The following is a 26710-nucleotide window of genomic DNA, read 5'->3' on the forward strand; positions in this document are numbered from 1 at the left end:
GAAGGATCTCAACACTCAGTCTGTCATGTAGCTTTATGTACATTATATTGTTTAATTTTGGTAGTTGTCCTAGGAAGAAGGTGCCAGTATTTCCAGTAAAGCTTACCTGCAGTAAGTAAAGGAATTTCTTTGTGACTTTGGAGTAGAAAGGATTTCTTAGCTATAATACCAAAAGCACAATTCATAAAAGAAAAATGTTGATTAATTAGACTTTGTCAGAATTTAAAACTTTGCCCAATAAGAAAAGGAAGAGTCACGCCACAGACAGGAAGGAAATATTTGGATTTTCTGATAAAGGACTTGCGTCCACAATATATAAAGAACTCTTTTAAGTCAATATTACATAAAGAAAAAAACAATGGCCAAAACCGGTTTGGCTCAGTGGATAGAGCGTCGGCCTGCGGATTCAAGGGTCCCAGGTTCGATTCCGGTCAAGGGCATGTACCTTGGTTGTGGGCACATCCCCAGTGGGGGGTGTGCAAGAGGCAGCTGATCGATGTTTCTAACTCTCTATCCCTCTCTCTTCCTCTCTGTAAAAAATCAATAAAATATATTTTTTTTAAAAAAGAAAAAAACAATGATAAATGGGCAAAAGATTCAGATAGACACCTCATCAGAGAAGATATATGAATGATAAACACATTAAAAGATTGAGTTATTAGGGGGAAAAAAAGAAAATTAAAATCACTACATACCCACTAAAATGGGTAACATCAAGAAGACCAGCAGTGCCAATTGTTGGCAAAGTTGTGGAGAAACTTGAACTTGTAAACATTGCTGGTGAAATGTAAAAATTAAATCTGCTTTGAAAATTAATTTGGCAGTTTTGTAAAAGATTCAACATATATTTATTATGTGACCTAGCAATTTCATTCTTCAGTATCTACCCAAGAAAAATGAAGCCCTGGCTAGTGTGGCTCAGGTGGTTGGGCATTGTCCCATGCACCTAGAGTTCCCAGTCAGGGCACATGCCCAGGTTGCAGGCTTGATTCCCCAGTAGGGGGCATGCAGGAGGCAGCCAATTGATGTTTCTCTCTCTCTCTCTCTCTCTCTCTCTCTCTCTCTCTCTCTCTCTCTCCTTCTCCCTTTCTATCTGAAAAATCAATAAAAACATTTTTTAAAATGTCCTAGCTGGTTTGGCTCAGCGGATGGTGTCGACCTGCAGACTGAAGGGTCCCGGGTTCGATTCTGGTCGAGGGCGCATACCTCCATTGCAGGTTCCATCACCAGTCCATAGGGACGTGTGCCATAGGCAACCAGTCAATGTGTGTCTCTCTCTCACATTGATTTTTCTCTCTTCCCCCTCCCTTCCACTCTCTCTAAAAATCAATGAAAAAGTATACTCAGGTGAGGATTAAAAAGAAAAATGAAAACACATGCCCATGCAAAGACTTGCATGTGAATGTTCATAATAACATTACTTATAATAGCCCAAACTAGAAACTATCCATATGTACATCATCTGGTGAATAGATAGACAAAAATGGTGTGCATCCATAAAATGGAATACTATCCTATATAATAAAAGGCTAATATGAAAATTGACCAAACGGTGGAATGACCGGTCGCTATGACACGCACTGACCACCAGGGGCAGGCGCTCAATGCAGGAGCTGCCCCCTGGTGGTCAGTGCGCTCCCACAGGGGGAGCACTGCTCAGCCAGAAGCTGGGCTCATTGCTGGCAAGTGCAGCGGTGGTGGCGGGAGCCTCTCCTGCCTCTGTGGCAGTTGGACATCCCCTGAGGGCTCCCAGACTGCACGAATTTCGTGTACCGGGCCTCCAGTGCGACAATAAAAACAACTGAATCTTAACATGATAAATAACATAAGCATTGTACATATGGCTACATATTCATATTTGGCTTTGTTCCTGTGAGTTTTTTATAATAGACTTTACTTTATAAAGCAGTTTTAGTTTCACAGCAACAAAGAGCAAAAGGTACAGAGATTTCCCAGATACCTTCTACCACCCCCACGCATAGCCTTCCATTATCAACATCTCCCACCAGAATGGTACATTTGTTACAATTGATGAACCTATAGGTTTGAACAAATGTATAATGACATGTATCCATTATTATCTATACATATAAAAGCGTAAGTGACAGTTACCACCAAACGACCAGAACGACTGGTTGCTATGACGTGTACTGACCACCACGTGGCAGACGTTCAACACAGGAGCTGTCCCCTGGTGGTCATTGCGCTTCCACAGCCAACCTCCCTTGGCCAGTGGCCAGCCAACCTCCTGCGGTCCCTCCCCTCCCTTCACCACTCTCGCACGAATTCGTGCACCAGGATTCTAGTAGTATCATACAGAGTATTTTCACTGCCTGAAAATCCTCTATTCTGTCAGTTCATCCTTCCTTTTCCACCTAACTTTGGCAACCAGTGATCTTTTTATTGTCTCTGTAATTTTGCCTTTTTCCACAATGTCATTGTTGGCCTCATAAAGTTTGTAGCCTTCTTATATTTGCTTTTACAATCAAGTCTCCTTCATGTCTTGTCATGGCTTAATAGTTCATTTCTTTTTAGCTCTGTATAATATTTAATTGTTTGGATGTACTATTTTTTTTTGTATTTGTTCACCTGCTGAAGGACATCTTGGTTTGCTTCTCAGTTTTGACAATGATGAATGTAAAGCTTCTGTAACGTCAGTGTGTGGCTTTTGGTGGACATAACTTTTCAGTTCCTTTGGGTGAATATAAAGGAATATGATCACTGGATCATACAATAAGAGGATTTTGGTTTTGTAAGAAATTGGCAGTCTGTCTTACAAAAGTAGCTGTGCCATTTTTCATTCCCACCAGTAATGAATGAGAGGTCCTGTTGCTCCACATTCTTGTCAGCCTTTGGTGTTGCCATTGTTCCAGATTTTGGCCATTCTGATAAATGTGTAGGGTATCTCACCTGTTGAATTAATTTTCATTTTTCTGATGTAGAGCTTCTTTTCATGTACTTATTTGTCATCTGTATATTTTTAGTGATGTCTCTGTTAAAACTTTGGAGCATTTTTTTAATTGGGTTGTTTTTCTTACTGTTGAGTTTTAAGTTTCTTGTATATTTTGGGTAATCGTCGTTTACATATATGTCTTTCATAAACATTTTCTCCCAGCCTGCAGCTTCTCTTTTCATCCCTTAACAAAGGTTCTTGAAAAAGCAAAACCGTAGAGATAGAAAGCAGAGAGTAATTCCCTGGGCTAGGGAGTTTTTTGCAAATGGGCACAAGGAAACTTTTTGGGGTGATAGAAGTGTACCAAAATGAGATGGTGGTGATGATTGAACAACTGTATAAGTTTACTAAAAATGATCAAAATGTGCATTTCAATTGGGTGAATTTTGTGATTTGGAAGTTATACCTCAGTAAAATTGTTAAAAATAATCTTAAAGTAAAAAGACCCAGAAAAATGGTAAAGCTACAACAGTACTTAAGTAACTTGTACAGGGTATATGACAGCAAAGTGAAGAGTTTGGAACTCCAAACTTTCTCCTAAAGCCCCTGTGTTTCTCCTTGTATCTGGTGTGCCCCTGAGCAATTTACCTGCTGAAGGGTCTATGTCTCTTCTGAATCAGAATTCCCCTTAATTACCAATTGTAAAACCTTTTTATTTTTAACCTTGCTTAGAGACTCCTTATTAGCAAGTTTGCTGGATGGAGTAAGAGCCTCTGGTAATAGAGATGTTTGTGTGAAAATGACATCAACCCATAAAGGTCAGCGATGGGGGTTACTAAGCATGCCTGTTGATGAGGAAGTAGAGAGCCTTCATCTTAGATTCCTAGCTACACCTCCAAGTAAGTATTGATTTAAAAGTAATTGCATTTCCATCCATGTATTTAATAGTCATTTAAGAATCAGGAATGCAAAACTAAGTCCTTTTGAACCTTTTTATCTCCTGACAGATGGCAACTTTGCAGATGCTGTATTCAGGTTCAATGCTAATATTTCATATAGCGGCGTTCTGCATGCAGTAACGCAGGATGTAAGATAAATTGTATCCTAAGTTATTCATTGTCATTAACTTTTAGTGTGGAAACTTTTTTGAAATAATCTTTCCTCACTTAGGGTCTCTTCTCAGAAAACAAAGAAAAGCTGATCAATAATGCCATAACAGCATTATTGTCCCAAGAGGGAGATGTTGTTGCTTCCAATGCAGAACTGGAGAGTCAGTTCCAGGCTGTGAGGAGGCTTGTGGCTTCCAAAGCTGGTTTTCTAGCCTTTACTCAGCTTCCAAAGTAAGTTGTCTTCTGAAACAGAACTTCTTTTAGAGCATTTTAACAATTGAAAATAACAGATAATCAACAGTTCACCTCTTTATAGCTGATTAAACCAGATACCTTTATGTATTGATGTGATAGTTTTTATTCATGAGAACTCAAAAGGAAGGTGAGTGGAACTGAACCGGTAATATTATTTACTCTTGTTACAGTGGATTTGGGAAATTACATACTCTTTTGTTTTAATTAACCTCAAAAACATATTCACCCTCAAAGAAAAAAACTAAGAAAACTGATATATTTCATGGGTGGGATTTCAAATGTCATTGCTGTAGTAATGCAATGGAAACTTAATGACTTATTATTTTAGATTTTAATAATAAAATAATAGAATAATGCTCTGGTATTGCTATTATATGCTTGTGGGGGTTTTTGGTTCAAGGTTTCGGGAACGTCTGGGAGTGAAGGTAGTAAAAGCACTCAAGAGGAACCACAATGGAGTAATTCATGCAGCTGTTGACATGCTCTGTGCTCTCATGTGTGTAAGTAGTGCTTTTTATAGGAAACTGGTTTTTCTTAAGTTCACTGATGGTTTCAATTTCCACAAAACCAGATTTTAATTTTACCATTGAAATTCAATGTTTCTGTATTTAAATTTCTCTTATAGCCATTTATTTATGCAAATATTTGTTTAGCACATCCTGTAAACTAGACATTATGCTAGAAATGCAAAGAAGTTTAAAACAGAGTCCTTTTCGCCCTACCCGGTTTGGCTCAGTGGATAGAGCGTTGGCCTGTGGACTGAAGGGTCCTAGGTTTGATTCTGGCCAAGGGCACATGCCTGGGTTGTGGGATCGATCCCCAGTAGGGGTCATGCAGGAGGCAGCTGATCAGTGATTCTCTCTCATCATTGATGTTTCTTTCTTTCTCCCCCTTTTCCTTCCTCTCAGAAATCAATAAAGAAATATACTTAAAAAGACCCTTTCTTCCTTGAAATTGCTGACAGTCTAGTAAGGAAGGGATATGTGTACCATATAAAGTAGGTAGGGGCCATGGAATCACTAGAAAGCACTTAAATTTGGTTTTGTGATAAGGAGAAGTTAAAAGATTCTAGACCAATCTTTCTGGAAGACTTGACACTTGATCAGAATGTTGAAGGACAGGGAGGTATTTTCTAGCTTTGAGAAAGCTTTCCTGGGAGAGGGATTAACATATACAAAGGCATGTTTGAGAAGCACCAAATATTTGAATATGGCTGGATCATAAGGTGTGTATTGGCAGTGTATGGGATTAAGAGTTTCAGCTAAAGATGTCATAAAAAAAAACTTTTGTATCAGACAAAGAAGCTAGATTTGTTTCCTTTAGTAAGGAACAACTGAAAGAGTTTTCAACAGGGAAGCAGTAATCTGTCAGGTTTGAATTTTAAAAAGCTCTCAGGTGGCATGTGGAGAATAGATTACAGGTAAACTCAGAGGCAGGAAGACCAGGTTACCATATAGGGATGCCAAGGTAGGATAGGGGCTAAAGACCACAGGTTTGAAAACTGTTTGAGAGCTAAAGACCTAACGTGGTGACAGCTTGTATGGGGGAGAAGCAGTTGTTCTGTATAACTTTGAAATTTCTGATTTACCTCATTTTGTGTGTAGTATATGGTACTTTATTTTCTTACATAAAGTGTTTTAGGCAAGTTTAGTGGTATAGAGTAACAATCACGGGTATGTACCTTATATTTATGCCCAAAATTGAATTTTATTTACTACTATAAATTCATTAAAAGAATTAGTAGGGTAACTAGAACATAAAATACAATAGTAGGAAACAAACACATTGACCCTCATTGCAGTTTAGGTTTGGGCTAGGCATTTTACATGAATTATCTCATTTAACTAATAATAGTACTCTGAAACAAGTACTACTACTATTCCCACTTTATAGCTGAGGACATTGAGACAGAGTTAAAGGTAAGCTATAGTCAGTAGCAGAATAAGGATTTTAGCTCTACTCCTCCTAGCATTCTGGAATCCTTTTACTCTGTTACCCCAACAGTCAAAAGAAAATCGAGACAAAAGTATTTGTTGTGAATTTTGGTACTTGCTTTTCAATGCTAAGTTTTATATCAAATTTAAATTATAAAACTGGGAGAGTTGAAATGGGTGTTACTTGCCTTGTGAGAAGGAGATCTTTGGCTTCTGAGGGAGTACCTTGTGTAGTACTATCCACAGTAACTTGATGGGCATATTATAGTCTCATCAGATCCAAGGAAATCATCACTTTTTTCTCCTTGTCTTATCAATTCTTTGTTTAATGAATACTCTTTATTAATGACTTGTGTGTGATGCCAGCAACATGGAAATGCTCATAAATTACCACTGTTTTTAATCAATAGCCCATGCATGATGACTATGACTTAAGACAAGAACAGCTCAACAAAGCTTCCCTTCTCTCTTCAAAGAAGTTTCTGGAAAACTTATTGGAGAAATTTAATTCCCACGTGGTAAGTTATAATTAAGTTTATCTTAATGAGAGATACCAGATGTTATTGAAAAGTATTGTAGAACTGCAACATGAACAGTTTTTGTAAATTTTTATTTTTGTTTGTATTATAGCCCCCAACTTTGGTTAGTATTTGGTCACAGTTCAGCTTGGTCAGTAATAATTCAATACTGTTTTAGGACTATATCCATTCATCTGGAAGGGATGGGTTGCAAAGCTTTTAGATATTTACAATGATATTCCAAATTTTTTTTGGGGGGGAATATATGTGTTTTTCTTTAAAATGTTACAAAATAAGCTGTTCTAAAAAAAATTAAGCCTAATCATTGTTCCTCAATCACTGGTTAGCAGTTTTGGAAATGGGCAATCTATAACATCTTAGAAGGAACATAAACAAATTGCCAGATTGTAAGAATTGTCAGAGATTGCTTTTAAAGTGTGTGTGTGTGTGTGTGTGTGTGTGTGTGTGTGTGTGTGTAAGTAATTCGGAGAGGCGGGAGAGAGGTAGAAACATCAATGATAAGAGAGAATCATGGATTGGCTAACTCCTGTACACCCCCTCCTGGGGATCAAGCCCGTAGCCCAGGCATGTGCCCTGACTGGAAATTGAACCGTAACCCCCTGGTTCATAGGTCGACACTCAACCACTGAGCCACACTGGGTGGGCAGATATTTCTTTTAATACAAGTTCACAATAAATACTTATACATGTTTGAGGAGTCTTCATTATTCTCTTGGAATTTGATGAGTTTAATTATTTCCTTTTGAGGTATGGTGTAATCAATGGATTTGCTACATTAATAAAACAAGTACTACTTCAAACTTTGAACCTCTTGTTGAGAAATTATGTTTACTTCTGACATCATAGAATAACAGTCAGAAACATTACTGCTAAGTTTTGAATGAAGTTTTCTGTGATAGTCATGGCAATATATTACTTTGTTTCAGGATCATGGGACTGGTGCCCTAGTTATTAGTTCACTCTTGGACTTCCTTACTTTTGCCCTCTGTGCTCCATATAGTGAGACAACGGAAGGGCAGCAGTTTGATATGCTCTTAGAAATGGTAGCATCCAATGGAAGAACCCTCTTTAAACTCTTTCAGGTGAGAGCTGTTATTTTTATCAGATACAACTAATCTTAAGAGAACCCCATTTTGGGGTCAGTTTGTTTTTAAAATAATACATGTGTGTTTCTGTAGTAATATTGATGAATATAGCTTAGCACATTATCATGTTAGGACATGATTACACTGATTTCTTGGTATTTTATGTAGAGCTCTGTTGATTGCTTTTGATCACTATTTGCCCATCTTTGGCATATTAGAAGTGGTGAAAAACTCATTTTTTTTCTGTGGTAGGCCCAAAGTTCTCTTTCTTTACAAATTCTCAAATAATAACATGAGTATTAGCAGGGCTGTTCATAAACAATTGAAAGCATTTATTACTTCATATGATACTGTATTATTTTTATGTATGTGTATATGTTTGTGATAATTTTTCTAACTATATTATCACTTTCTATTTTAGTATTATTTGACATTTATCATTCAAATAAGTATAATACATACTGTTCCTCAAATAAGTGTCAGCTATTTCCTATGAATTTAAACTCTTTGTTTTTAGTATCTGTAAGGCTCTATATTGTAAGAATACCTTTACTAATTTTATGTATCCTTTACTAATTTTATGGCTTATACCTTTATAAAATTATGTATCTCCCTTAAGAACAAAAACTAAATACAGCGGTGGGCAAAAGTAGATTTATAGTTGTATGTGAAGCAGTTTATTATTGTATTATTTGTTAACTAGTAGCCCTGTGCACGAATCCATGCACCAATAGCTCGACAGTAGCTCACTGCCGCCCTCTAGTAGCTCTCTGCCTGCTGCCCTGCCCTCCTGTAGCTCCCCCTGCCCCTCCCTTACCCTAAAGCCCCCTCATAGCTTGCTGCCCTGCCCGCTCCTGTAGCTCTCAGCCACCCACTTGTAGCCAGTAGCTCGCTGCCACCCTCCTATAGCTCTCCACCCGCTGCCCCGCCCTCCTGTAGCTCCTTCTACCCCCCCCCACCCTCTCCATAGCTTGCTGCTCTGCCCCCTCCTATAATCTCCACCGCCCACTTGTAGCTCGCTGCCCCACCCTCCTGCGGATCCGTGATCTGGTCGTTACGCTTCACGGTGTAAAGAGACCATTTGCATATTACACCTTTATTATATAGGATTATTGCATTATTTGTTGTATTACAACTGTAAACCTACTTTTTCCCACTCCTGTATGTTAGAATAAAAATATTTCATTCTGTGATATGTTTCTTCCCCTATTATAAAGCATCCTTCCATGGCAATTATAAAGGGAGCTGGATTGGTTATGAAGGCAATAATAGAGGTAAGAGAATAGTTTTGAAATTTTAAACTTACTTGAATGTTAAATTACTATTTTAATTGAAGATGACAAAATTACCTTTAAATCCAATGGAAACATGAATTTTTCTGTGTAAGGAAAGTAATTTTAAATCTCTATTCGGAAATTAGTTTAAAACAGTTGCAGGAATAATTCCCAATAATAAACGAGGAGTTTCAAATTCTTCAGTGGGTTTAGGACAAATAAACCTTTCTTTAAAAAATATATGTATTTCTGTTCTACATTATTTCTTTTATTTTTAAAGAATTAAAGATTCAAAATCTTCTCTCCCCCCCCTTCTTTTTTTTGGGGGGAGAGTTGGTGGTGATGGTTTTAAAATCTTTACATGTACTGAGCTTACACAGAAATCTATTAATGGAATTAGTTGATAGCAAAATGGCATCAAATAAGAATGGTAACAACAGTTAGTTCCTCATGCTAAAGTGCATTTGTAATTAACCTCTAAGAGACATGACGTTGTCAGACACAGGATATTATTTCTCCAGTGCAGTTGCTTTAACCGTCTATGTTCTTTAGAAATTGAGATCATAGCTATGAATGTCTGCTTGCATTCTGATGTTTACAGTGACATCAATCTAAATCTATTCTTTTGTTGTCCTGTGGTAATTTGGATTAATGTATGGGTGTTTGCCCCTTTTATCAAAAAACTGGGGGATTATATCTCATAAATATAACATGTAGTTAAATAATAAGCACAGAACTAACATACTCAAGTAGCTGTTAAAAATTATGTAAAGGTATTAAACTGGTGGAAAATTTACATTTATATGCATTTTTATTGTGAATATTCAACTACTGCTAATTTTCTTTCTCTAGCTAATTGGTCCTATGCTCTTTTAGCTTCCAAAGTGAGTAGCCCAGGACAATTAGGATCAAGAGACTAAATAAAAGTATATTCCTGACCCTACTCCACCACTATATTGACATTCATACAGAAATATTTGTTGAGTGCCAGTTATAATCAAAATGCTATCTTTGGCTTTAGTACAAGCCACACATGTCAGAGTCATAGCTAGTGATAGAGCTGATGTCTTTTTATTTACACTGAAATCTTGGCAAGTATCTTAAAATATTTTTTTCCTGATTGGAAAAGCGGTATATGATCTTTGAAGAAATATTAGGATGTTCAGAAAAAAATACAAGGAACAAATAAAAATAAATCACCTGTATTTTTAGCATCCAGAGATAACTGCTATTAGCATTTTGGTAAATTTCCTCTAAGACTCTATGCTGTTCTAAATGATGTATGTACATATACGATGTACATATATTTGCATATATGCTACATGGTAATTTTCCAAATGATATATGTACATATTCATATTGTATGTATACATACACATACATACACATATTGTATACATACCACATATTCAGTTGTACTATATACTTGTACCTTTTTAAGTAACATTGTGAGCATTTTTACTTTTTGACAGATTGCCTTAAATTTAAAACTGCTAGCTTAATTTATAATTCTGTGATTACCTTTGATTAGTAGTCCTATCTGTCCTGTCGCCAAAGTGAGTCCATATAAGTAAAGCAAAATCAGAATAAAAAGAACTGCCCCTATATCACATAATTCTTTAAAAAAGAAAGAAATGTATTTATAATGAAAATGACTATGTTGTTAATAACAAAAACAAGCCAGGCTTGCAGGTGCCTTTCATAGAAATTGCTAGTTACTTCTTCCCTTTGTTGGCTGTTATATACTCAGGGAGTGAACCCAATTTTAATACTAAATTAAGTAAAGCATATTTTATAAGATAAATTTGTCTAGAAACATTTAAAGCTCATTCCAAAGGGAACTAATATTTTTTAAATTACTTGTACTAATCTGCTACTTGTCGGTAATTGAAGTTGCATTTTTTATTTTTATTGTATACTGAGTATTTTATCTAGAAATAAAAAATTAGTTTTATAAAATTAGAATAGCTTTCTTCAGATTGATGCTTTAGGGCTCATTTTACCCTTTTTCCAAAGGAAGGTGACAAAGAAATTGCTACAAAAATGCAAGAGCTTGCCCTCAGTGAAGGTGCCTTACCTCGACACTTGCATACTTCGATGTTTACAATAAGCTCAGATCAAAGGATGCTTACAAATAGGTAGGTTAAATTTAATTTGCTATAAATTAACTTGCTGTAAAGAGTGGATTCAGATATATCTCATAAAACAAACTGAGTGTTTGAATTACACAAATGTTTTTCTTTTGATTCACATAGTTCTCCCTTTCCTTATAGAAGGATTCTGCCCAAATGATCATTGTTTCTGGCCCTGATAACGTAGGAGGAAATAATGAAATGTATTTGCTTTCCCCCCACTGTCCTATATTTTCAGGCTTCACACCCATAATCCTGGATTAGGACATGGGAAAGAATGCCTGGAAACGTATGAAATTAGGACCACATGCCCAGGCTTTTTCTCCTTGTACTTGTATCTGGCCACCCTGCATGCAGATGATCCTGTATTAAAACATCACATAATCAATTTTTAAATATCTTTGGTCAGTTAGGTACTCTACTTTAAGAATAAAGAAAACCTTAATATCTAACCAGCCTAATTTAGGGAAATCCTAAATCTCTTGTAAAAATTTATCCTTTGGCAAATCATCATTTTCATAATAATTATTCAGAGATAAAGACACATAAATATTTGTTTACTCCAGGCTATATAAATTCCAACCCTTTAAAACTTTATGGATTCCCAACCTGTGACACTTTCAGATATAAATATTTTAATCATTTTCTTTTTGACTTTTTACATAATAAATTGCTGACTTATGTTTACTTTATGATTCTATATATTTCCTTTGTCACTCATGTCAAATTATTGAATGCCTTAGTATGCTGCCTTGCCAATAGTTTTCTGCTTTTATACTATTATGAGAAGCTGTCTGCATCCCTCACTTGTATATGTTGGCCATAAAAGTAGTCTTTTTGCTTGAGAGGACAGAGAGATACATAAGGAAGGTCTTTCCTTGGTATATTGCCTCTGTTAACTGCTAGACACTATCTTTCATTACAATAGACTATTCGATGTCTTATTTCATTAAACACTCGTGTTAGATGTTTGCTTGTTGTGTTCCTCTTTATTATACTTAATCAGTTACATTTATTTCCTACTGTGATTAATCACAGTATTGAAGAGCTGTCAAATTATTATAAAAATACCACGTTTCATTTTGCATTGCTTTTGCAATCTTTTACAAATTGCTATTATAAAATGTTATTTCTTATCACTAATTAAAATCTTTTTAGAAATTATTGATATGATACCTACCAAGTACCAGTGAAGGAAATTACAAGTATAATTACAATTACTTCATTATATTAGCTTTCAAATAGGCACAGAAATGAATAGTTTCAGTAATATTCATTTTTTTGGTGACAAAACAAAATTTTCCTATTAAACTTTTTTCTTCTGGGAGAGTAACATCCATAAATACATATGACTGTAGGTGATTATTTGGTTATTTTTCTAACAGTTTTATTCCCGTTCTTAATAGTAAATGGCATGTGAATCCTGCCAAAGCAGAAGGGTTAATAGTGAATAAAAGATACTCCCTGCTCATGAGGAGCTTCTAGCCTAGGAGATAAAAGTCATCATGAAGATTAAGATAAATAAATGTCTAACTCATAGAGTCAACGTGGATCTAGATTTTTACTTTGAACCAAAATATGCTTTTTAGTTCAAGTGGGATGAGTAGGATAATCTGCTCTAAGAGCTTTAAGTCTTTGTCTAAACTCCAAAACCAAAAATATTTCCTATCTCTGACCTTGCCAAGAAGGTTATATTTGAACATAGTTGTAGAATTTTGTTCTTGTTCAGAATCCAGAGAAGGCTAGATTACTAGGATCACTATGTCTGGACTTTTATGCAAACTAATTGTATATCATGGCTAATATATATTTTTTTAATCTATTTCAAGACTTGTACAAACTAATTGTATCAAATCTAATTTTTTTACTTTTATCTTTAAATGGGATAAGAGCCTACTTCATGTTCAGGTCCATTGAAAATTAGTGTGTTTATCAAGAAAGCATTTTTATTTGGAGAAAATTCCAAAACATTAGCAATATTTGCATTATTTCATATCTCCAAATTAAAATATTAATTTTTAATATTCAACATCAGAATGATTTTTTTACTGTAGTCATATTTCTTATGTGATATTTTGTTTTTAAAAATTCCTTTCTGTTCTAGCTGAGATAAAGCAGCAAACCTTTCTCAACGTCTGCTTTTTTCAGACAGCTAAGTAGACATTTAGTGGGACTCTGGACAGCTGAAAATGTAACTGCAACAAACTTGTTGAAGCGCATTTTGGTAAGTCAGTTGAATAACTGGAAAGATTTATATATTCTTGCCCAATAAAATTTCATTGATAAGTTATTTATATTTTTCAAGGGTTTTTTGTTTTTTTAAAGTCTGCTTTTAATTTAAAGGATACTTATCATAGGAGTTGCCATATAGTAAATGCTACCCTCGAAAACTAAATCATAGTATTTGGGTTTTGAAGGCTAAATTTTCTTTTGTGCAGTTGTTTTGAAAATAGATTATGTCTTGTTTTTGTTTGTTGTTTTTAGCCTCCAGGCTTGCTGGCATACTTGGACAGCTCAGATTCAGTTCCTGAGAAGGATGCTGATCGGATGCATGTTAGAGATAATGTGAAAATAGCAATGGTAAATATAATCATCCTAAGTAATTTTTTTAGAATGAAAGAGTACTTTTGTCAAAAAAAATTATAAACAAAGAATTCACTACCTTGAATAGTAGTATTTGAAAAAAAATATATTAACAGCTTTATTGAGATAAAATTTATATCCCCCAAATTCACCTGTTTTAAGTGTACAGTTTAATAATCTATATTAATAAAAGAGGAATATGCTAATTAGACCAGAAGACCTTCTGGAGACCTTCCTGATGTCCTTCCAGACAAAGCCATGGTGGCGGGGCCAAGGCAGAGGCGGTTAGGGGTGATCAGGCTGGCAGGGGAGAGCAGTTGGTAGCAATCAGGCCATCAGGGGAGGGCAGTTGGGGGCAATCAGGCCGGCAGGGGAGGGCAGTTGGGGGCGATCAGGCTGGCAGGCAGAGGCAGTTAGGGGTGATCGGGCCGGCAGGCAGAGTGGTTAGGGGCGATCAAGCAGGCAGAGTAGTTAGGAGCCAATGGTCCCAGATTGCGAGAGGGATGTCCGACTGTGGGATCAGGCCTAAACTGGCAGTCGGACATCCCCCAAGGGGTCCTGGATTGGAGAGAGTGCAGGCCAGTCTGAGGGACCCGCCACACACACACACACACACACACACACACACACACACACACACACTGTGCACAAATTTCGTGCACCAGGCCTCTAGTTTTTATTATATTTACAGAGTTTGCACCTATCACTATAACTAATTTTATGAATAGTAATAATTTTGTATATTTTGTTTCTCTAATTGAGCTTGTCACATTTTGGAATTGATTTTTTTAAAAAAATTCAAGTGTGTAATGTGATGTTTTGCACAAAATTGATAAATATTGTTGGTGAAAGGGGCCAACACATGCAAAGGTTAATTTAGTTTAGATTTTTTTCTTGCAGAGCTATTTTAATTATTAAGGTTGGGGTGTCTGAGAATATTAACATGTTTTAAGATTTTTTGTTATTTACTGTCTTATGTGTCTGGTTTTTTCCTGTACTCACCACATTTTTCTGCATCCATCCTCCAATTACATGTTGCCATCTCTCTAAAAGAAATCACCTTGAAAACTAAGTAGAAGGTTAAGATTTCTTGAACAAAAAGTATAATTTATTGCAGAAATTGTCTTTTCACTGAGCCCTGACATTCAGTATTTATTTAATCATGTAAAATAGTGTGAATCAGGTTTAGTTACATTTTTATAATAAATTTGTAAACAGGCCGAGACCAGTTTGGCTCAGTGGATAGAGCGTCGGCCTGCGGACTCAAAGGTCCCGGGTTCGATTCCGGTCAAGGGCATGTACCTTGGTTGCGGGCACATCCCCAGTGGGGGGTGTGCAGGAGGCAGCTGATCGATGTTTCTCTCTCATCGATGTTTCTAGCTCTCTATCCTTCTCTCTTCCTCTCTGTAAAAAATCAATAAAATATATTAAAATAAATAAATAAATAAATTTGTAAACAGGACTGTAATGGATTTCAACATTATTTTACAGGATCAGTATGGAAAATTTAATAAAGTTCCAGAGTGGCAAAGACTAGCTGGAAAAGCTGCTAAAGAAGTTGAAAAATTTGCCAAAGAAAAAGTGGATCTTGTGTTGATGCATTGGAGAGATAGAATGGGTATTTCTCAAAAAGAGGTAAAAAGAAAATCTGCTTCCAGAGTTCCAGCACTTCTGTATATTCTAGGTTCACTGTACCTTTGCTGCTCACTGAGATGGCAGTCAGATATGTGTGACTGAATACTTGAAGAAATGTTGCCTAATTCTGATTCAGAGTTTTATGTGAATTTTTCTTAATTCATAGTTTTTTGAATAAATGATTAGGGTTTTAGTTAAGTATTTAATATGAAATTTAAGATAAAATTTTACTCTTAATTTTCTTCCATAACTTCGAGTTTCTATACTTTTTTCATTTATATGCATCTTTTTCTTTCTTTCTCTGAACTTTGTTTTGTAGCTATAAAAATAAAGTTGCCCTTCCTGTTTATTTTTTTATTATTTTTATATATTTCAGAGAGCTAGGGAGAGGGAGAGAGGTAGAAACATCAATGATGAGAAAGAACCATTGATTGATTGCCTCCTGCATGACCCACATTGGGGATCGAGTCCACAACATGGGCATATGCCCTGACTGGAAATCAAACCATGACCTTCTGGTTCATCCACTGAGCCATGCTGGCTGGACCTGTTTATATTTTAGAGAGGGAGGAATAGAAACGTTGATGTGAGACAGACATTGAACGGTTGCCTATAGTATGTGCCCCGACTAGGGGTCAAACCCACAACCTGACTGGGAATCAAACCTGTGACCTTTTGTCTCTTATTAACCCCTATAGCAAATTATGAGTTTTCAGAACCTTACTTTCCTCTTTCATAAAATCAGAATAACAATACCTCCCTTCTTTATCCTACAGGGTTGATTTGATTTACAAGCAAGATAATAAAAGCACTAGATAGGGTGGGGCAAGAATAGGGTTACAGTTTATATGGAAAATAATATAATTAATAATACAAGAATAAGCTGTTTTATGTACTCACAACTGTAAACCTGCTTTTGCAGTTATTAAAAATTACAAACTCTGGCTTCAGGTGGTTAAACCCATTTCTAAAATAACGTTTTTAAGCTGTTGGATATAATTATGCTGAAAATAAGTTTTTGGCATCAGATTTCATGTGTCACGTTTATTCAGCCTAAGCTTGAATCCAAAGCTGCTTTCTTTCTTTATTCAAACTATAAGAGGAAGTTTATTTAGAAAGTCAGAGGTAGAAGAAGGGAGCGGTAGAAGGAATGGGTTCCGGAGAAGAGCTACAGAGGTAAAAGAAAGAGGCCCTTAGAGTTGGACACAGAAAGGTAAAGGTAATTGGTCCTAAGGGAAGAGGGGACAGGAAAGACTCGGGCTTGCTCCCCAGAGGGAGAGTGCTCTAAAGCTATTTTAGCTAGAAATGTGGATAACAGCTGTTATTAAAAGACAACAATTCAGAGGGAATTTATTTTTAATATCAATAATGTTTAATTGGTCTGTTGGTTTCATTTACACGGGGTATTATCTAAAATGTTGAGCAAATAATGACACCAAATAGACAAATGTTGGTCAAGAAATTATTTTGGTAGCATACTAATTATTTCTGCCAGAATACTGTTTTCAACATTAATATTTTAATGAAATAATGAATAACCTTTGTGACTGTTTTATTCATAAACTAGAGGCCCAGTGCATGATTGAATCATGCACGTGTAGGGTCCCCTACACGCTTTCGCTTTTCGCGGTGGAGCCTGGTACTGGAGCAGACAGGCACCCAGCTCCCACGCTTTTGATGGTCCGCGGCCGCTGAGGGGGACTACCCTGCTGTTGAGAGGTGCAGGGGGTGGGACTCCCGCCCCCTGTGCCTCTCAACGGCCGCTGAGGGGGGCTGCCACGGACACCTGGCTACCCTGCCTTTGAGAGGCGCAGCTGGGTGTCCACGGCAGGCCCCCTCAGCGGCCGCGGATCTTGAGAGGCACAGGGGGCAGGAGTCCCGCCCCCTGCGCCTCTCAACAGCAGGGTAGCTCCCCTCAGTGGCAGCGGAACCGTGCCTCTCAATGGCCGGATAGGCCACCCCGAGTCCCGCCCCCCAGCCTCCTGCCGCCCAATCGTGGGCGTAGTGGAGTGATGGTAATTTACATGTTACTCTATTATTAGATAGGATATTAACACCACATATTGGAATGATCTTATACCTTAGCTAAAGTCTGAAAATCATTGTCAAGATTAACTGGCAAGTCTTTGAAATTAACTACATTTCATATATAATCAGGATGTTTATGAAGTCATTTTCATATATAGCTAATGTTTTGGTTGGATTAATAATAACCTTCGGTTTATATACAAAATTACTTTTTATCTATTTATTTGATTTTTATGTTTTGGGTTTGTTTAGCTATTTGGGGCTTAGACTTAATAAGTCTGAGTCTCTGAATCAGTCAGCCCAGGATTTGAAGAGCTATTTATCTTTTTGGTATAGCATTTACATTTTCATTACTCTAGACTCCTAGCTTTTTGTCCTGAGGGCAGGGAAAATTGAAGAAAGTACTTCTTAGTTAAGATTTTAAGGAAAGATTTGTTATTAATTGAATATAAATTTTATTCAAGTTCACCTTACATTACTTGTCATGATAGTGCATAGAATTAAAATTTGTAGAAAACGTTTTCTATTATAGTTAATAGCTTTTATATTTCAAAGAGCATTTACTTTTTAAAATGTACTACTCATTTTACCATTTGTCTCTCTATATCATTTAGTCTCTTTATTTTATATAATTTGCCACTTATTTAATGAAGTTAAGATTTTCATGTTTTAATCAATACTACTTCCACTTTTTGTTTCTGTCACATTGAAGATAAAATTTTCATGTCTGAAATACATACAGGTTTTACTTAGAGTAGAGATTTTTAATCTGCAGTCCATGTATAGACTTCAAGAAATCTTTAAAATCTTTCACTTCAGTTGTAAACCTTACATATGTGGTTTTTTTTTCCTGGAATGGTGGCCATAGCTTTTTGTGAATTATTAAATGGGTTTATAACTGCCTAAAATTTGAGTCTGAGAAGCAGCTGGGACTTTTTTTCTGTCTTAAAGTGAAGGTGTTTTATATTGGTGACATACTTGTAAAATTTGTATATACCTTAGCAGATATAGACTCCCTCTATTTTCTTTAAAAAATTTTTATTTTTTCCTTTTTACAATTAAATTCAGGACAGAAACAATATGGTGAGTTTTTAAGTTTCTGCTACATGTGTGAAATTCATATCTGCCTGGCATGTGGAGTTTTCTTTGATATTCTTTGTCTAATAAATTAAATTCAAGTCTCACTTCACATGTGTCTGGATGTAGATACTCATTTCTTGTCCATTAGTTATTTTAATTTGTTCTTGCTCTTCTTGACTTTGGTAGCAGTTTCATGACTTGTAATCTTTTTCATTCATTATTTTCCCATGGCTTCTGTTATTAACTGCATGTAAATGTTTAAAACAAGTCACTGTTTTTGACTTTTATAAATTTTATTAGTCATCACTATAAATTTTAACTAAGATTGGTGTTGAAACAATAAGTTTAGGCTACATGAAAATATTTCAGCAACACTATAGAACTATATGCTGACAAAGTATTATATTGTAATAAATCTAATATTCTATGCTCATATTTTATAGATTTTATTTCAGTAATTTTGTTTCTGCCAAAATTTGATGAAGGAAATATTTTTTGCCACTTACAAAGTGATGATCTTTTGATTTAGCCTACTTGGTATCCCCAGATTGAGCACTATGAAGTTTCTTTTTTTTCCAGAATGTAAATCAAAAGCCAGTAGTTCTTCGAAAGAGGAGACAAAGAATAAAAATAGAAGCAAATTGGGATCTCTTCTATTATAGGTAAACTTCAGGCTTTACTTTTTTTTTTCAATGTAGATTAAATTTGGCATTTCCATTAAAGAAGAATCATAACAGATTTTGTTGTTTTGTTTTGTCTTTTATTTGTTTGGAACTAGTGCTTTATGCCACAGGTAATTTTATGCTATTGAGGTCAGGAACTGTAACCACTAGGATTGGTATGACCTTTTAGTGATACTTCAGTAAAATTAAAGCCTTTTATAGAATGTTGGTAGACTCAAGAGCCTAAGTTATTTTTAAATGTTTAGTAAGGTTTATAGATGGTTACTTTAAAACACTATTATGGTTTAGAAATAACTGCTTTATAATTTGAAGACTTGTTGAGAATGGAGTCTTAAAAAGAGGTGAGTGATGGAAACATAAGGAGTCTTAATGGAAAATGAGTATCCATGTTAGCTTATATGATACACTTTTTCAGCTTTTCTAATATGGTAACCCCTCTTATTCTCATCTATTACCTCTCCTTAGCCCTCTCCCCAACACACACACAAAGGACTCTTTTAAAAAACCATTTTGGGGAGTTTGCAAACCTTTTTTTGAGATAACTCATAGTATTCAGTCTGGAAGATGACCTATTGATTATATTTTGTCTAAAAGAAGAAAATATGTGCTTTGAAAACTTCCCAAAGTACTTTTAAAATATATTGTATGTATATAGTATACCAGAAGCCCGGTGCACAAAATTCATGCACTGGGCGGTCCTCTCAGCCCGGCCCCGTGCCCTCTCGCAGTCTGGGAGCCCTCGGGGGATGTCGACTGAGGAGCCTAAGCTGTTAGTTGGACATCCTTAGCGCTGCCACGGAGGGGGGAGATGCTCCCACCACTGCTGCTGTGCTTGCCAGCCATGAGCCCAGCTTCTGGCTGAGTGGTGCTCCCCCTGTGGGAGCGCACTGACCACTTGGTGGTCAGTGCGCGTCATAGCGACTGGTCATTCTGCCATTCAGTCGATTTGCATATTAGCCTTTTATTATATGCAATAGTATGGCCTTAAGAATATGCCTTGTTTTTCTTCTTCAGGAATCCCTCAATTGTGTTGTGCCCCCTAGAACTCCCTTAGAACTCTGATGCCAGGCTTTCTAGGAGGATTACAGACTGAAAGTGAATGGATTTGAAGCCTATTCATCCCCAGTTCAGAATTGTGTCTAAATTTATTGCAGTGGTTAAGTTATTCCAAAAATAAAAGGAAGATACTTTGAAAATATCAGTCAGAACTTGGCAATTTATCAATATTCTTTCTTAGGTAGTTCATACGGTTCTAATGTAGAATGTTGCTCATCCCACACATTTCACACCCAATAATCCAGAAATTCTTATCTTCCCCAACTTGAAATTTGATATCTAGTTATTTCCTGGCTGGAATTTATATTAGAATATATATATTGAAATTGAAATATCAGTTTTTTCTTTTGAAATTCACACAGATTTGTTTTATAGTATGAGTTCAGTTCTTCCCCAACATTTTCCTATGAAAACTTTCAAACATGTAGAAAGGGTGAAGTAATTTTAGAGTGAATAGCTGTGTACCTATCACCAAAATTCTACCATTAACGTTTTAGTATACTTACTTTACAGAATTTTTATTTTCTTTATTTACACCTGCTAAAGTTTATTAATTGTACTATTTTCTTGATTATTATAAGATGTAGTAAGGGATAGTTATAGATTTTTGCTTCATGCTTATTGTTTCCTTCTGATTATATATATGTCTAGGTTTGGTCAGGACCATGCCAGATCAAACCTAATTTGGAATTTCAAAACACGAGAAGAATTGAGAGATAGTCTTGAATCTGAAATGAGAGCATTTAATATTGATAGAGAGCTTGGTAGTGCCAGTGTGATTGCCTGGAACCACCATGAATTTGAGGTAAAGTTTAATATTTATAGTATATTAGTGTTTTTAATCATGTATTTTTGGAGTGGTTTAAGTTCATAGTTATGTAACATATATCCTTACCTTTCTCTCTTAATTTTATGGAGGAAACTTTGGAAAACTTTAATCTTTGCAAAAGACAAAAAATTAAAAAAAAACCACAATTTTGTTCAATAACTCGGCTTTGTACCTGAGAATCGTGTAGCAGTTTTAATAAATTCGATTCTATGCATTCTAGATCTGTTCTTCGCTTGGTTTCTTTTTCCCCCTTTAGATTATTTCTCCATGGAAACGTAGTCTGTTCTCCTTGTTCTTTGTAGCTTGTTTAATTAATTTTTTGGTAATTTGATTCTGAATGTGACCATATTTTGCTGTTCTATTAAAATATTGATGTGAGAAATGACAAAACAAGAACAAGAAATCTGGTGGTAGATAATTTCATATGCATGTGTATAATTTAAACTCTTATTACAATTATAAATTTGAGCGTGCTCATGACCATGTAGTCTTTGATCTTTAACCTAACTGCATTTCAAAAACATGGAATGATTTTATTTTGCTCATTTACTCCTCCTTGAAAGACTTTCTTTACTTTGATTTTGGGAATTTATATTCTCTTGGATTTTCTCCTCCTTCACTGGCCACTCATTTGCTCATTTTCCCTATTTTTTCAACTAAATGTTGATTGGTTCCAAAGGATCAGTTCGTGGACCTATTTTCATGTATAATCATTGCTTCAGTGATCCCATCCTCTCGTGGCTTGAAATGTTTTGTTTTGTTTTAAATATGTTTTTATTGATTTTTAGAGGGAGAAAGAGGGAGAGGGATAGGAAGATAGAAGAATCGATGAGAAAGGAACATCAACGATTGGCTGCCTCCTGTACTGGGGATTGAGCCAGCAACCTGGTCATGTGCCCAGGCTAGGAATCGAACCGACTTGTTCCTGGGTCGAAGCTCAACCTCAGAGCCAGACCAGCTGGGCTGAAATTTTTTTATTTACTGGTGGCTTTCTTATTTTTATCTCCTACTTCTACTTTCTTTCCTAGACTTCATACTTTTATCCTATAATTGGATATTTAACAAGCATCTAGAACTTAGCTCTTGTTCTTTCCCTAAACCTACTTCTCTTGCAGTCTTTCTGATCTTGTATAATTGGCTTCTCATTATTTTTCTGGTCAAACTCTTGAAATCATTTCTTTTATATCCCAAATCCAACTTGTCAGCAAATCTTATTCAGTGTACCTCAAAATTTATCCAGAAACCAACTCTCTTTTCTCTGTGGGATTATAGCAATCTTTACTTCTACCCTTATCTCCCTACAATTCATTATCAACATAGCAGTGGTGTGATCTTGTTCAAATATAAGTAGATTATGTCACTTCTGTGCTCAAAGCCCTCCGGTGCTCCTATGGCTTCCCATCTCACTTAGTAAAAATCTGGGTCTTTAAAATTACTTACAAGACAGGATCTGTGTAACCCCGAACCCCAAGCATTGTTTCTTTGATCTTACCTCCTACTGCTCACCCTTTCACTCTTTCTCCAGCCACACTGGGTTCCCTAAAAACACCAAATTGATGTTCTTGACTCAGGAGTTTTCTACTTGCTGCTCCTCTGCCTAGAACATTTTTTTCACTGGATAGCTGGCATCATCTGAACACACACACACACACACACACACACACATTCTCTCTATCCCCTTTCCTTGCTTTATTTCATTCTATAGCACTTATCACTAACTATTCTATATTTACTTTTTTATCTACTACTCCTGTAAGGATGGAAAGTCTTATGTTTGTTTATTGTTGTATCCCTGATGACTAGAACAGTGCGTGGCACACACAGTATATGCTTACTAATTAGAAGTTCAATGAATTGAATGCTCAGAATGTATAGAAAGAAAGTGAAATGGATGTACATTATATATTGGATTAAATATAGCTTATATTTTTAGAAGTCAGTTATTCTAGGCTTTGGAAAAATAATTTTGATAATTAGAACAGGTAATTCCTTTGTACAATTGCTTGCAAATATATATATATATATATATATTTTTTTTTTTTTTAATTGATCTCAGGGAGAGGAAAAAAGTGGGAGAGAGAGATAGCAACATTAATGATGAGAGAGAATCATGGATCAGCTGCCTCTTGCATGCCCCCTACTAGGGATTGAGCCTGCAACCCAGGCATGTGCCTGACTGGGAATTGAACCATGACCTCCTGGTTCATGGGTCGATGCTCAACCACTGATCCACACCAGCTGGGCTACTTTCAAGTCTTTATTTGAGACTAGTGGCCTGGTGCACGGATTTGTGCACATTGAAAGGAAATTAATTAGAAGGTGGCTGGCAGGAAGGGACTGGGCGAGACGGGCTGGACAACCCTGGAGCCAATTTCCCATGGTCCCTCCCCGGCTGACCACACCTGGGGTGGTATGGCTCGAAGTGCATCTGCGGAGTGAGTGGGGTCCCTCTGGCAGGTGGGGTCCCTCGGCCTGGCCTGTGGGGATCGGGCTGAGACGGGCTTTCCAACATCCCCCAAGAAGTCCTGGAGTGTGAGAGGGAACTCTGCAAAGTTGCTGTCATACAAGGTGTGGAAGGCAAACACAAGTGTGCAATAAACCAGATTTGGGGCCGACAGTGCCCCAGCAACAACATAACCCATGGCCCAAGGTGGAATCGTGCAGCCCGAGAGGAATCGGTCTCCCTCCTCTCTGGTTTCAGGGTACATCACCCGAGAATCGCTGCTGCCAAGTCACTGCAGCTCAGCAGCTCCTGCGTTGAGCATGCCCTCTGGTGGTCAGTGCGAGTCATAACTATCAGTCGGACAGACACTTAGGCTATTATCTATATACTAGAAGCCCGATGCACGAAGATTTGTGCTAGAATGGACTTTCCTTTCCCGGACTGCCAGCACCGCCTTTCCACTCAGGCCCAGCCCCTTTCTGCTCCAGCCCGGAGCTTCCTCTTTCCGTTCCAGGAGCCGCCTCTTTCCGCTCTGGCCCCGCCTTCCCACGCTGCCCAGAGGCCCTGAGAGACCAGGGGTGGGGCGGAACATCCGCCCCTGTCACTTGGTGCCTGTGTGTGCAAATTAACTGCCCTCTTTGTTGGGTTAATTTGCATATCACTCCTTATTGGCTGTGGGCGTAGCAGAGGTACAGTTAGTATACATGTTTGTCTATTATTAGGTAATATATAAAAGGCTAATATGCTAACTGTGTATAAGCAGCCTAACTGTGTACAAGGGTCCTGGTGCCGCCTCAGATTCTTATCATGGGCTCTATCTCGTATGTCACCTCTTATTTGTAGCGTGGGATGATTTGACATGCAGAGAATGAATACTGTAAAACAATCTTACCTAATAATAGACAAACATGTAAATTGACCTACCTCCACTACGCCCACAGCCAATCAGAGTGAGTATGCAAATTAGAAGGCCAAAGGTGGCCGCTGCCCAGCTGCTCCAAGCATGGAGTGGCCAGGCGGGGCAGGTCGCCTGCTATGAGAGGGAGGGCAGGGGCGAAGATCTACAGGAGCGGACTGCCGCAGCAAAGATAAGACTGCAGACTCCGGGAGTCTGCAGCGAAGACGAAGATGGCAGACTCCAGCCAGAGTCTGCAGCAAAGACAAAGATGGCAGACTCCAGCCGGAGTCTGCAGCAAAGACGAAGAAGGCAGACTCTGGCCGGAGTGAAGACCTGGGTGCCAGGTGCTGGAGGAAAACCAGTGCTGGAAGCCAAGCCAAGGGAAGGAAGGCCTATTGCACGAATCTTTTCGTGCAACGAGCCTCTAGTATATCATAAAGTGATATATAGTTGATGTGTTGGGAGATGAGGGAAGACCTGAAGTAGCTTGTCTGAGTTGGGCAAACGTACGTGTGGTGCAGGACCATTTACGCCTTGCTTGGTCATGGCAAGGTAAGAAGGGAATGAAGCAGTTTATCCTTTAAAAGTGTTTTGATTCTTCCTTCTCTTAAGACTTCATGGACACCATGTAGTCCTGTGAATTTTTATCAGCAAGTTTTACATTCATAAAATTGGTGTGTAATTCTGACTCTTAACATTTAACTGAAATAGTTACATTAGTAATAATGAATTACCAAATAATTCATTATGAAATTGTTAATTTAAAGGCTGCCTTATCAAGAAAAGAAAAAAGCTCTGACAGAATTTAAGAAGTGAGTATGTGGAAATAGCCAAAAATATATTGTAAACTAAAATAATGTAATTTGTTTTTATTAATAAGGTTAAATATGAGTGCCTGGCAGAGGAAATCAAAATAGGAGACTATTATCTGAGATTACTATTGGAAGAAGATGAGAATGAAGAAAGTGGATCAATTAAGAGATCGTAAGCTAGTCTTTATATCTTGCAGTAGTCTCCCTTTATCTGCAGTTTGACTTTCTGTGGTTTTAGTTACCCACAGTCAACCACAGTCCGAAAATATTAAATGAAAAATTCCAGAAATAAACAATTCATGAGTTTTAAATTTGCGAAATTTGAGTAGCATGGTAAAATCTTCTGCTGTCCGGCTCCATCCCATGAACCATCCCTTTGTCCTTTATACCCACACTAGACGTTCGATGCACGAAATTTGTGCAAGGGTAGGCTTTCCTTTCCCTGGCTGCCGGCTTCACAGCCCCGGCCCTGCCCTCCACCCGCACCTGCCTTGGCCTGGCGCTGCCTGCGTCTGCTGCCACACACCTCCGGTTCCGTGGAGCCCCCCCATCAATTGCCCTGCCAGTTGGTGGCCTAGGCCTCCCTCTGCAGGGCGATCATGGGGCGATGGTGGGCCTGGCACCAGTGTGTGTCATAGCCTGGTCCTCCGGATGGTCATTCTGCTGTTCAGCTGTTCGGTCGATTTGCATATTACACTTTTATTATTATAGATTGTATTTGCTCTCCACCCACTAGTCACTTAGTAACCACCTCCATTAACAGATATTTTGAGAGAGACCATATTCATATAACTTAATTATACTGTACACTATATTGTATTTTATTAGTAGTAATTGTTAATCTCTTACTGTGCCTAATTTATAAATTAAACTTTATCAGAGGTTTGTATGTATTGGGGAAAAAACAGAATATATAGGGTTTGTTACTATCTAGTTTCAGGCATCCACTGGTAATCTTAAAACATACTATGTATATGTTTTTACTGTTTCATGGCTAATTTTATTGTAACTTTTTTTAAATCTAGGTATGAATTTTTCAATGAGCTCTATCATCGTTTCCTGCTCACCCCAAAAGTAAACATGAAGTGTCTGTGTTTACAAGCCCTTGCTATTGTTTATGGCAGATGTCATGAAGAAATAGGACCTTTTACAGATACACGATATATCATTGGAATGTTAGAGAGGGTAAGATCTCATTTAAGGAATCTGCTATTTGGTAGTGTCATTGTAGTACATGTTTGTATTTTCAAAATTACATTTAAATTTTATTTGATCGCCTTGCTACCATAACTTTCTGCATGAGTTTTTTTTTTAATTTACATTATACTTTTTTATAGACGAGTAGGAAAATGACTAATGGGTTAGTACTTGTTTATTTTTTCATTTGCTGCTTTTGAACGACTTAAGCGACCTCTTTGTCAGTCTTTAAATATGGATGAGCT

At 37.1% G+C, this 26710-nt stretch overlaps 1 protein-coding gene across 2 annotated transcripts in view; it reads left to right on the top strand.

The window, feature by feature from the left end:
- DNAJC13 (DnaJ heat shock protein family (Hsp40) member C13) overlaps positions 1–26710 on the top strand; it is a 112206-nt gene that overhangs the window by 32149 nt on the left and 53347 nt on the right. For both annotated transcript variants that reach the window (XR_013814810.1, XM_079794542.1), the window contains exons 10-24: positions 3626–3792; positions 3901–3980; positions 4064–4233; positions 4658–4757; positions 6602–6709; positions 7657–7812; positions 9033–9089; positions 11106–11227; positions 13370–13445; positions 13706–13801; positions 15296–15439; positions 19127–19209; positions 20938–21091; positions 25337–25440; positions 26294–26453. Coding sequence is in view for 1 of the 2 variants with exons in the window: in XM_079794542.1 (XP_079650668.1) it covers positions 3626–3792; positions 3901–3980; positions 4064–4233; positions 4658–4757; positions 6602–6709; positions 7657–7812; positions 9033–9089; positions 11106–11227; positions 13370–13445; positions 13706–13801; positions 15296–15439; positions 19127–19209; positions 20938–21091; positions 25337–25440; positions 26294–26453 (1777 nt within the window). In the remaining variant the exon portion in view is untranslated. The remainder of the gene's footprint in view (positions 1–3625; positions 3793–3900; positions 3981–4063; positions 4234–4657; positions 4758–6601; positions 6710–7656; positions 7813–9032; positions 9090–11105; positions 11228–13369; positions 13446–13705; positions 13802–15295; positions 15440–19126; positions 19210–20937; positions 21092–25336; positions 25441–26293; positions 26454–26710) is intronic.

This window comes from Cnephaeus nilssonii (genome assembly GCF_951640355.1).
Source record: "Cnephaeus nilssonii genome assembly, chromosome: 17".
Lineage (NCBI taxonomy): Eukaryota > Metazoa > Chordata > Mammalia > Chiroptera > Vespertilionidae > Cnephaeus > Cnephaeus nilssonii.